This window comes from Petromyzon marinus, chromosome 22 (genome assembly GCF_048934315.1).
Source record: "Petromyzon marinus isolate PM22_M1 ecotype Great Lakes invasive population chromosome 22, UKy_Petmar_22M1.pri1.0, whole genome shotgun sequence".
Lineage (NCBI taxonomy): Eukaryota > Metazoa > Chordata > Hyperoartia > Petromyzontiformes > Petromyzontidae > Petromyzon > Petromyzon marinus.
The window spans coordinates 8,153,634-8,166,035 of NC_133688.1; the positions used below are offsets into that span (position 1 = coordinate 8,153,634).

A 12,402-nucleotide genomic window follows, 5' to 3' on the forward strand; every position below is an offset into this window, starting at 1 on the left:
ACTTACATCATCACTAACCTCATCGCTAACCACTTCATGACCCTTATTATCCTGATCATCACAGATCTCAGTATCATCACATACTGGAGGGGGTGTTTTATTGGAGAAGATGTGCTATGGGAGGGTGTGCTATTGGGCATGTGCCATTGATGGGTTGTGCTCTGGATTGATTGCGCTGTTCGAAAGAGTGTGCTGTGGATTGGGTGTACTATATATGCAGTGCGTGTTACTGGGGTGTGTGTGTGCTGTTAGTGGACACGTGAGATTAGGTTTTATACTGTAGATGGAGTGTGCTATTGGAGGGCTGTGCGCTATTAGAGGGTGCGTGCTCTTAGGATGTATGCTACGGGATGGTGTGTGTGTTATCGAAGGCATGTCCTGTGATTTGTATGTGCTATAGAAGGCTTGTGCTATGGATCGTGTGTGCTCAGGGCCAGCAGCTAAGCGATTGCCACATACTGGGCCTGGCCGCTTTGCTGGCGCTCATGCACCAGTACTGCAGCTCCTTCCCGCCCGTGACAGCACTTCCTGCATCCGCTGCCACCGACCCTGCAGAGCCGCTCCTGCAGGCCGTGCCGTTCACGGAGTGCGTGGGCGCGGCGCTGCCCTGTAGCTCCGCCGTGGAGATGCTCCTCTCGTTGCGGTGAGTGGCATCTGTGCGGCACTGGGTCCAGCTCCTACACGACGAGTCCGCTCCCCATTCCCTCTCCATCCGCGTTTAGTGCAGAAAATGTCCCACGACAATCCAGGAGGAAACCTCAGAGGGCTTCCCAACTCGAATGAGCGAGAGAGAGGAAGAGGTGCTCATCTTACCAATAAAAGTAATTTTTGTCTGTCTCTCTGTCTGTGTGTGACATACTATTGGGTTTACGTTTTAACAGTACACAAATGTAGTGACATTAATGGAGGCACTATGGCAGTTAGCGCCAGCTACTGTCACAAGAGTGAAACTGTAGGTATGGCATGGAAGCGGGCCCTAGGGGGCTTGATTCTGGTGACGGTCAGAGAGAGGGCAAGTAAGGACGTGACAATCTGGATGAACCCGAGAGGGCACGTGACCGGGACAGGGTTGTGAGGGGCCTCAAACGGTGGCTTGAGGGACACGTAGTGCTCAGGCGAGAACCTGCTGGTAAAATCTAGAAGGGGGCGTGGCCGAAGGCGGAACAAGGCCACGCTCGGGAGCATTAAAGGGAGGTCTTGAGAGCAATCGCGGCTGTCTTCTGGAATCAACCCGCCGTGCTATGTCTCTTCGGTCTTCGATCGTTGCGCTCGGCTTCGTGGGTCAGGCAGTGCGTTACTGACTGACCCGGTTATGTAGTTACCCGTTGTGGTCTGAGTTACTCGTGGTAGTCACCACCTATGTCGTTATCCCGTACGTTTATGCAGTTACCCTATTGGGGGTGTTAGAATAAACGTGTTGCCTCCCTGTTCAAGTGCCTCCGTAAAACCCACTCCACAAATAGAAGAAAATAAGCCCCCACGAATACTTGCTATTTGTTTTTGCCCTTGGTCTAATCTAAACTTCGAAAATTACACTTTGTACAATGTACGCTGATTGCAATGATAACTTTGAGAACATGCCAAAGCACGTATCTGCGCGTGTGCGGAACACCGACTCGCGGTTGCCCCTAGCAACGCAAACACGGTTGCTTAGCGACTACAACTGGAGGTTCTCTCGCGTTAAAGACTTGGTGGTCATTTTGTTTACAAGAAAAAAAACCTCCAAAACAAAAACAAACACAGAGGGTGAGGGCGTGCAAAACAAACAGTGCATTGGCAGCGGCTTTCTCGACAGCAAACAAACAAGAAGGCACCTCAGCAGCACGGGTTGAAGAAACTCCAGAACAGCGTGCATGGAGACAAGCCAGATACTGCACAGCCACTGCAGCAGAAGCACAGGCTGAGGAAACCAAAGAGGGGCCTGATATCCCCCCCACCCCAATGTGTGCAGTTACTGCTATAGAGTCAGTAGATAGTACTATTATAGAGTAATTTGATACTACAATAGTCATGTAGGGTGTGTAGGTATATATAGAGTCACTACATACAACTGACTATTGCATGTTTGGTGTGTAGGTATATATAGAGTCACTATATTCTACTGACTCTATTGTATGTAGGGTGTGTATGTGTATATGCCGACAAAATAAAATAAAAATTGGGTGGTGGGGGGTAAAAACATTTTTGTCGGGGGGGGGTGACTTCTGTAAGGCTCTTATTATTTTATTGACAGACAAATGGACAGACAAACGGAACGCCGGGCTTTTATAATTGCTTAGTATATGTAATGTTTTTTTAAGCGAGTACAAGTTTTGAAATATATGTGTTTTTCCGCCGTATAAAGCCAGGTACTTCCTGGTAGTTATTTATAATTTAAAGCTTCTTTATTTTTTTTATTGCAATAAAGCGCTAGCCGGATATAACATGCCAAAATTTTTTCTAGTAACGGGCTTACAGAAAATCGGCGGTAATCCGTTCCGGCGTGACGGTAACCGCACGAAAGAGGGAGGGGAAGAGGGGGATTGGGGCCGCCCTCTGCTGCTGCTGCCCCAGCCAAGTTTGGACCTCGCGATAGGGGAAGACGAAGATTTAAATGTGAGGGATAAGCCTAATCTAATATTTATCCTTTAGCCACTTACAGCCAATCTACGATTGGGTGGACTGGTGTAAGCAGGTGACTTGTTACAACGTGTCGGTGTGAGTAATTTAACAAGACACTTCATTTGGTGTTAGAAGTGCCAACGAACCTTAGCCGTCATGTCCAAGTCGGCGATGAAACGTCAAAACCCACCTGTCGGCGTCGTCTCACGACGACGCCGACCAGGATACTATGCCGGAGCTCCGAGCGCCCGCTCCGATGACGTGCTGCAATTGGCTCAGGAGTGTATGGCGAGTCCAGCACAGCCACCTCCTCCGCAGAGCTGGCTGGACATCGCCGGTCACCTGGGGAGGCTGCAGTCGGCCGCCGCTCATCTGTTTGAACGGATGACTGCTGCGACTTCCACTGGACGCGAAGACGCGCTTCCCGCCGCTGTTATGACCGAGGCGACTGGAGCACTGGACCTTGCCGCCATTTCCCGGACTGCAGCCGTGCTCCGCTCATCCGCCATTTCTGACGATCGACCCGCGCCGCAGCAGCAGCCGCCGGCTACCAAGGTGGAAGTCGTTCCCAAGTTTCGACGGCTGCCACCGGTGCGTCTGTTCACTGCTGCAGGAGGAGATTGGACGGCTTTTCATCGTCGATTCGAGGCCGCCTACATCTCGGTGGGATGGACATCCCAAGAGGCGCTTCAAGCTTTTCCCACGGACCTCGACGACGACTTGTTAGCCGCTTTTTTCACCATCTCCAAGTCAGATCGAGCGACCCTCGCACGCACCTACACCGAGATGGCCGCTATTTTTGATCCCCCGTCTAATGTTCGGAGAAGATTCAGACTGCGGCGACGTGGTGAGAGCGAGACGCCGCTGGCCTATCGCAGTGCTCTCCTCGCCTTGGGGCACGCGGCTTTCCCTTGCATGGACAGAGTCGCCTTGGATTCCCTCGCCTTGGAACGGCTTCTCTCCTTGGCTCGGGAGTTGGGGGGGTCACCCTCGCGGTGGCAGAGGAAGACGATCTGCCTTCTCTGAAGGTGGCCCGCGGCATCCAAGCGCACCTCAACTTTAAAGACTGGCCGGCGGTGGCGGCCAGTGCAACAGAGCCGGCCGTGGACGAGCAGGCGTGTGCCTCCCTCGCCCGGGGAACGGAGGGAAGGAGCGCTGGCCTGCGCCTATCAGCACAGGAATGGTTCCCCAGGCTGAGCCAGCCGCCTGGGCGTCCTTACCGTACCTGCTACAGGTGCGGCTGGACGGGCCACATTGCCGTCGACTGCCGCCGCGGGACCGGAGGGTTCCCGCGCAACCACCCTCCGGCTTCAACACCTCTTCCTCCCGCAATCCACAGGCAAGTCCGGACCCACTTTGTTGGGTCCAGCCAGCGCTTCCCATTGTGAAGATCCACGGAACCTGTCGCATTTCCGGAAATTTGGGAGAGCCAGGCCTCCCTCGGCTACCGGTAAGATAAGGGAGGATTAATCAAGTGCATGTGAGTTTGCGATTCTAAATAAGGGAGGAGATTCGGGAATGCAGTGTTTTGAGAGAAAAAAAGGCCATCGGGATTCGTGAGGGGATCAAACCTCAGGAAGTACAGAATTTTGGGGAGGATCATAATTTTGTATAAAATGTGCCATATTGTGAAGGGAGAGGAGTGGGGGAGATCGATGAGAAGTGTGAAGATAATGAGGAGGGAACTGTGACCCCGAGGTAGCTTCTGAAACAGGGCCCTACATTAATAAAAAAAATATCTAAATATTTTTTCTAAATATTTTTTTTCTGGTAAATTGTTCAAGGTCTTAAGGGAGAGAGTAGGGGGGGGGGGGGGTGATCGCCCCTATTGCCCCTATCGCCCCCTAATTCAGGATAGCACATTGTGTGATACAGCTCCCACTGGCACGTGGAGCCAGTGGGAGCTGTTAACTCTACCAGCTTCCCACTTGTCCTTTATTATTTTGTGTGTTTTGGAGTGTTGCGTCAAACTCGGATTGTATGTAACGGAGAGGAATCCTTGCCTATAAACATCTGGCAGTTTACCAGCATTAGTTAGAGTTAGGAAGTCTGACTGCTGATGAGACACTGTTTTTAACCACCAGTCCAGAGTTTGTGTTGAATTAATGCTGCTGAAATGGTGGCTGATAGGAAAGAACAGATGTAGTAAAGTGACGTTTTGTTACTTACATTCTCCACAGATATGATGCTCATGATTATTTTGTCATAAGTACTTACGAGAGGTAGTTCCAGTAAACAACTGTGATGTAAGGCCAGGGTGGAAAATCCTTTCCTTTCTGAGGGTCAAATGGGAATTTCAAATACCTTTTTTCTGGGCCGCAGAATTGCTCACAGCTTGGCATTGTTCAGTAATAATTCAAACAGTTAGAACTCACACTGCATTCAAATAAAAATGCATAGCCAGGTCAAGGATATTTCTCTCTAGTATCAGAATGATACAGCTAAGATGTTCGCAGTGATGGATTGTTTTCAGGTCGTTTTAAATTTGTTTGGGGCATGAGGCTGCAGGCCGTGTGAAATATAGCCACAAGCCAAATGAGGGAAGTCGCGGTCTGAGTGAGTGAATTCACGGCCAAATGAGGACCGAAGTCATGGGCCGTATGAGTGAAATAATGGGCTGTGTGAGTGTGCGTATGTATGTATGTATGTTGAACTTCTTTCGCACCGTATGTAGCCAACCGTGCTAATCGGAGGTGTTGGGAAGGACAACAATGTGAAGTCGCGGGCCGTGCGAGTGATGTCGTGGGCCGTGCGAGTGACGTCGCGGACCGTGCGAGTGACGTCGCGGGCCCTGTCTGGCATGTAGGCTCCATGTTTTCCACCCTTGCTATAAAGCGGCAAGGTTATCACGCTGGGCTGGTCTCTGATAATTGGAGCCTCTGTGCTGCGTGTATGGCGGACGATGATATTGAGCCTGTAGAGGCCGTGACTCTGCGATTGATGCTTCTCTGGACAGGCTGTGCACGGCACTGCTCTCCTTCTCTCTTTCCGGTGCCGGCGCCGAGGACCCCGCGCTGAGCAAGAACTTCACTAAGAAGGTACGACGAGGCTGTGGCGGAGTCTCTGTGGCTGTGAAGACTGTGCGGTTATGATCCCTCTATGGCTGTGATGCCTGTGTGGCTGTGATGTCTGTGGTTGTAATGCCTGTGTGTTTGTGATGCATCTTTGTCTCAGTTCCTCTTTCTTGCCGACCGAGTGAGTTTTCCTCGGAAAAAGGGGACATCAGCGGATGGATCTCCCTCCCTGCATCTTGATCCCTTTTTACCACAGGTAAATTGAAACCCTCCTGTTCTGAGTGCTGCATGTGTGTATGTATGAATCTGTTTATTTGTTTACACACACGCACACAAGGAGCTACCACGAATGAGTTTATTGTTGAAGACAGAGGTCATGATTCAACCTTCGTGAGGAAAGCACGCGTCAAAGCCAGCCGTCGTGACCAACACCAGTGACGTTTATTTGAATGGGTCCTGGGCTTGCCCTCGGTCGACTCAGCTTCAAATGATAACCTGGTGCAGTGTGTAAACATTTTCAATGGGGAGACAAAGGTGGTTGGGCGTGGTGCTGGCCACCCACGCGCACATACACACACAAAAGGTTTGTGTGTGTGGTCAGTGCTCCATCTCACACACACACATCTCATCGTTATCATTCGTCGTTGTTTGTGATGGATTGCCCTTCACGCTGGGGCCTCTCGGAGAGCGCTTCGCACGTGATCAGTGACTTCGTGGCCTACACGTTGAGAATGACATAACGGGATCTCTAACGCGCAATGTGTCCGCAGCTGGCCAAGCTGCCGCACATTTCCGGTGTGGAGGCTGCGTGCAGCGTGCTGGCCTCATCATCGTCGCTGCAGTGCTCGCTCGAGCAGCACGGCCCTAGGGTGAGAGACTCCTCACTCTCCACTCTCCATTCCTCACTCTCCACTCCTCACTCTCCACTCACCACTCCTCACTCTCCACTCCTCACTCTCCACTCTCCACTTCTCACTCTCCACTCCTCACTCTCCACTCTTCACTCTCCACTCCTCACTCTCCACTCTCCACTCACCACTCCTCACTCTCCACTCCTCACTCTTCACTCTTCACTCTCCACTCCTCACTCTCCACTCTCCACTTCTCACTCTCCACTCCTCACTCTCCACTCTCCACTCACCACTCCTCACTCTCCACTCCTCACTCTTCACTCTTCACTCTCCACTCCTCACTCTCCACTCACCACTTCTCAATCTCCACTCTCAACTCCTCACTCTCCACTCCTCACTCTCCACTCACCACTCCTCACTCTCAGCTCCTCACTCTCCACTCCTCACTCTCCACTCACCACTCCTCACTCTCCACTCCTCACTCTCCACTCTCCACTCTCCACTCCTCACTCTCCACTCCTCACTCACCACTCCTCACTCTCCAGTCACCACTCCTCACTCACCACTCCTCACTCCTCACTCTCCACTTCTCACTCTCCACTCCTCACTCACCACTCACCACTCTCCACTCACCACTCCTCACTCTCCACTCCTCACTCTCCACTCTCCACTCTCCACTCCTCACTCTCCACTCACCACTCCTCACTCTCCACTCCTCACTCTCCACTCACCACTTCTCAATCTCCACTCTCCACTCCTCACTCTCCACTCCTCACTCTCCACTCTCCACTCACCACTCCTCACTCTCAGCTCCTCACTCTCCACTCCTTACTCTCCACTCACCACTCCTCACTCTCCACTCCTCACTCTCCACTCTCCACTCTCCACTCTCCACTCCTCACTCTCCACTCCTCACTCACCACTCCTCACTCTCCAGTCACCACTCCTCACTCACCACTCCTCACTCTCCACTTCTCACTCTCCACTCCTCACTCACCACTCTCCACTCACCACTCCTCACTCAGCACTCCTCACTCTCCACTCCTCACTCTCCACTCTCCACTCTCCACTCCTCACTCTCCACTCACCACTCCTCACTCTCCACTCCTCACTCTCCACTCCTCACTCACCACTCCTCACTCTCCACTCCTCACTCTCCACTCTTCACTCCTCACTCTCCACTCCTCACTCTCCACTCTCCACTCACTCTCCACTCCTCACTCACCACTCTCCACTCCTCACTCACCACTCTCCACTCCTCACTCACCACTCCTCACTCTCCACTTCTCACTCACCACTCCTCACTCTCCATTCCTCACTCTCCAGTCACCACTCCTCACTCACCACTCCTCACTCCTCAATCTCCACTTCTCACTCTCCACTCCTCACTCACCACTCACCACTCTCCACTCACCACTCTCCACTCACCACTCCTCACTCTCCACTCCTCACTCTCCACTCCTCACTCTCCACTCTCCACTCACCACTCCTCACTCTCCACTCCTCACTCACCACTCCTCACTCTCCACTCCTCACTCTCCACTCTCCACTCCTCACTCTTCACTCCTCACTCCTCACCCTCCACTCCTCATTCTCCACTCTCCACTCACCACTCTCCACTCACCACTCCTCATTCTCCACTCCTCACTCTCCACTCCTCACTCCCCACTTTCCACTCTCCACTCCTCACTCTCCACTCCTCACCTTCCACTCCTCACTCTCCACTCTCCACTCACCACTCTCCACTCCTCATTCTCCACTCCTCACTCTCTACTCCTCACTCTCCACTCCCCACTCTCCACTCCTCACCACACCTCACCACACCTCATCCACGATACAATACAGGTACAAATGTACTTAATAGATTTTTTAAGATCATCCGGGCAGTCCTCGACTCCTGAGACCCGTAAGCCCAACGGTTTGTAAGTCAGAACACAATAATGCACTATATTTAAATGCACACACGGTCATTTTTTATAAAATAAAATAAAAAATACGGCTAAACAACTAAGGGAAGCAGTGTTAAACTCATAAATACGAACAAATATTGTTTATTTGCATGTAATACTGTGATAAATACTCATCTTAAATAAAACATACAATAAAGTAACACAAAAAGATGCTGGCTTGCTTGTCAGAAGGGGCGCAATGAGTCCCCACAATTGCACACACGCACAGACATGCGCCAACAACAATGATCCTCCATGTAGCCTTCAGTCTGTTGGGGCAAGTGCTTGTGAGTGAGCAGCGCCTGTGAAGGCCAGCACTGTGGCACATGAGGGGGTGGGTGGCCAGCACCATCCCAGGCCACCTTTGACTCCCCAGCGGTGATGTTTACACACCGCAGCAGGTACTCGTATAAGGCTGAGTCAACCTAGGGGAGGCCCAGAACCGGTTCACATAATCGTCACTGGTGTTGACTGTAAGCAGGAATCAAACTCGAGTTGCCGGGTTCGTAGCGCAGCATGCTAACCGCTGCACTACCGCTCTCCTTTCACAACAACAACAACAACAACCGCCATTCGTCACTAAGTGGCGGTGACGTCACCACGACGCTTGTGCCAGGCTATGTGCACCTTGAGGCCACGTGAAGTGTCGAACGCCCGCTGGCAGGAGGTCACGGGGCAGACCCAGGTGCCACGGGTCGACTGACTGAGACGACTGGCTGATGCACCACCTGTGCCCCCTACTGTGCCAACTTGCTGTGCTTTAGCCACCCGGCGCTCCACTTGTTGTTGTGAGCGTCGCTCCTCCGCCCTCCGTTGTTGTTGGAGGGCGACTGCCTCCAACTGCCCAGTAGCGTCCTTCACGAGCCTCCTCCACAGAGGCCGATCTTGACACCGCTGATACCAGTCATTGGCAAGTCCACTCAGCTCCACATCCTCCTGTACCACATCACTCTATCTCTTCTCTAGCCTGTGCCACGCCCGTTTAGCTCCGTCGATCCGGCAAAACAAAAGCTGTTTTGGCATGCCGGGGCTGGGCATGCGGGCTTCATGGCCCAGCCAATGCAGCCTTGCCTGCTGGAGGAGCTCAACGATGGGACTTTGTCCAGATCTTTCAAGGATTTGTGAGCTCCTCACGCAATCCAGCCTGGTTAAACCCAGGATGGATCGCAGGCAGGCTAGCCTAAATGTTTCTAACCGGCGAAAATGTTCCATTAGAGGGGTTCACGTTTCGCAAGCGTAGAGAAGGGAGCGTATGACTGTGGCCGAGAAGACCTGAAGCTTCATGCGGAGCGACAGACCAGGTAGCTTCCACACAGCATTACGCAACCGATGAAAAGATAATGCCGCTCGACTGATTCCGAGTAAAACCTCTGCTGTTAAACCGGAGCCGGTCATGAGCACACTGCCAAGGTATGGGAAACTCTCCACTCTCTCCACAACTGCCCCATCACCAATTGGGAGTTGTGGGGGTGGAGTGTCCAATGGGACAAAATACCCAGAACAGGTGCTTAGTGGCAAGCTCCAGGTTCAGCAGCACCACCTCCAACTCCTCCTCTGAGTGAGCAGCAATTACCAGATCATCGGCATACGTAACATTGTTGAGCAATAGAGAGCCATCCCTTGACCGCACCCGGGTATCGATTAGCCTCCCATTGTATCTGTACCAGATGGAAATTCCTCCAGTACAGCTATTGAAGGCTTCACGAACTACGTGGTCGAAATAGATGTTAAATAATGTGGGAGCCAGAGGACATCCCTGTCGCACCCCAAGGTAAACAGGGAATGGCTCCGACTCGCGACCACGTAGTTTTACCCGGGCCCGCTCACCATCATATGACGGTCCTTAATGATCGTGAGCAGAGGGTCAGGGACTCCGAAAGCACGAAGAACAACCCAGAGCCCAGGCCTACTGATGGTATCATAGGCCTTGACGGTAAATAAAGCAGAGATGTAGGTCTTGTTGGAATTCCCTACACCTCTGCTGTAGCAGACGGACAGAAAATATGGCATCTGTGCAGGACCGCCCTTTCCTGAAACCGCATTGGGGCTCCGCAAGCCTCCCCTCAGCATGCCTAGCAAGGCGATGTTGAATAATCCTTGCCTGGACCTTTCCCGGCACATTGAGGAGTGAGATGCCCCTGTAGTTGTTACAGTCTGTGCGGTCCCCCTTCTTAAAGAGGGGGATCACCAGGGCATCCTTCCAATCCTGCGGAACCCGTCCAGTGGTCCAGACTGTTGTTATGATGTCATGTAGGGAAGTCTGTGCACAAACGCCACCCTCCCTCAGCATTTCACTTGGGAGATCATCTCTGCCCGGTGCCTTTCCTGGTCTCAGACTCTGGATCGCCTTCAGTACTTCCTCAACAGATGGCACCTCAGCCAGCCCTTCACAGGGGGTGACTTCTTCCAATATTTGAGGCACCGCAGCCTCGGCAGGGTCATCCCCACTTTTTCCCACGTTGTTATCCAGGATGAGGGATGTCCCCTCCCCCAGGGCCTCACAGAAATGCTCAGCAAATCTGCAAACGTGTTCCTGGGGGTCAGAGATTGGATCACCGTTTCCCCTAATGATGGTAATAGGTGTGGCACTGCACGTTACTTTTTTTAATGGGTTTTTAAGAGTGATTTGTGATCGCGGGCCATTGAGGCAGACTCCATCTCCTCAGCAACCCGCGACCACCACCCATCCTTGCAGCGCCTCACGGCTCTCCGAACCTCCCGAGTGAAGGCTGAGGTAAGCCTCCTCATTCTCCGACACCCAACAAGATGACTATCCCGAGGGGCCACTTTAGCTAGCACCTGTGACAGGAGGTCATAGAAAGCATCTGACTCATCGTCCTTGCCTGCATCCCTCCACGGATGTTCGTCTTCAGTGGGGGTATAAGTAACCACGACCACCACTCCTCGCCTCTGGTTGATGAGAAGGTGAGCCCAAAGTAGCCTGGCGCTTACAGCTTCCCACACCTGACCGCTACGCTCCCACGCCCCCTTCATTCTTTTGTTCAGAAGAAGAGCCACTCCCTGTTGTTTGGCAGTCTCCTGCCCCGAGAAGAGAACTGTTCACCCCTCATGGTGGCAAGAGCCAGAGCCTGTCCACCGGACCTCCTGAATACCACAGAGATCCAGGCGGTACCGGTCCAGCTCCCGACAGAGGAGTGGCAGCCTCTCCTCCGCAGTGAGCGTTCGAACATTCCACGTGGCAACACGTAGTGATTTTTTTGTTGTTTCTGGAGGAGCCCCGAGGGTAGAGATTCAATCTCCTGGCTCCGCCAATTGGGGTTTGGCCTGGAGACGTCATAGACGCCTGTCCCCCCGGGGTCTCCGGCGCAAGTCTATTAATTAAAAATTTTCGTCATGGTTTATCGGTAATTAATTGAAGGTGGAGGAGTCACCAGCCCCTCGCACCCGTCCAGAGGCCCCTTTTGGCTGCTGTGGTGGTCACAAACGCCATGAGGGAAAAGGCCAATCAGAATTGGCCCTCCCCCCACAGCACTGCCCACGACAGCGTTGCCCATCCGGCACCACGAGGAGGTAGGAGGTTGTTTTGCCGGACTCCCTTTTCACACATACACGTGCGTGCGCGACTTACAAACACCCCACTTACGAACATCCACACTTATGAACGAGCTTGCATGAAAAATATATTTTTTTCAAACACGAACTCGCACTTTCAAACTGAACCGCGGATAAATCCTCAGCCTCGTGTTTCTGTGTGTGCGCACACACGTGTGTGTGTGTGTGTGGGCGGTCCTGCACAGATGCCATATTGTCTGTCCATCTGCTATTCCAACAGGACCTACATTTCAGCATTATTTACCGTCAAGGCCAATGATACTATCAACAAGCCTGGGCTCTGGGTTGTTCTTCGTGCTTTCAGAGTCCCTGATTCTCTGCTCACAATCATTAAGAACCTTCATGATGGTGTGCAGGTCCCGATAATGCTATGTGGCTGGAAGACCAGAGCCATTCCCTGTTCACCTTGGGGTG

The 12,402-nt window shown here is 52.4% G+C and overlaps 1 protein-coding gene across 7 annotated transcripts in view; it reads left to right on the forward strand.

Annotated features, from left to right (window-relative positions):
• FANCA (FA complementation group A) overlaps positions 1-12,402 on the forward strand; it is a 137,790-nt gene that overhangs the window by 72,642 nt on the left and 52,746 nt on the right. For all 7 annotated transcript variants that reach the window (XM_032959126.2, XM_076068687.1, XM_076068686.1 and 4 more), the window contains 4 exons: positions 432-643; positions 5,558-5,639; positions 5,776-5,871; positions 6,386-6,484. In XM_032959126.2, coding sequence (XP_032815017.2) covers positions 432-643; positions 5,558-5,639; positions 5,776-5,871; positions 6,386-6,484 — 489 coding nt within the window. The remainder of the gene's footprint in view (positions 1-431; positions 644-5,557; positions 5,640-5,775; positions 5,872-6,385; positions 6,485-12,402) is intronic.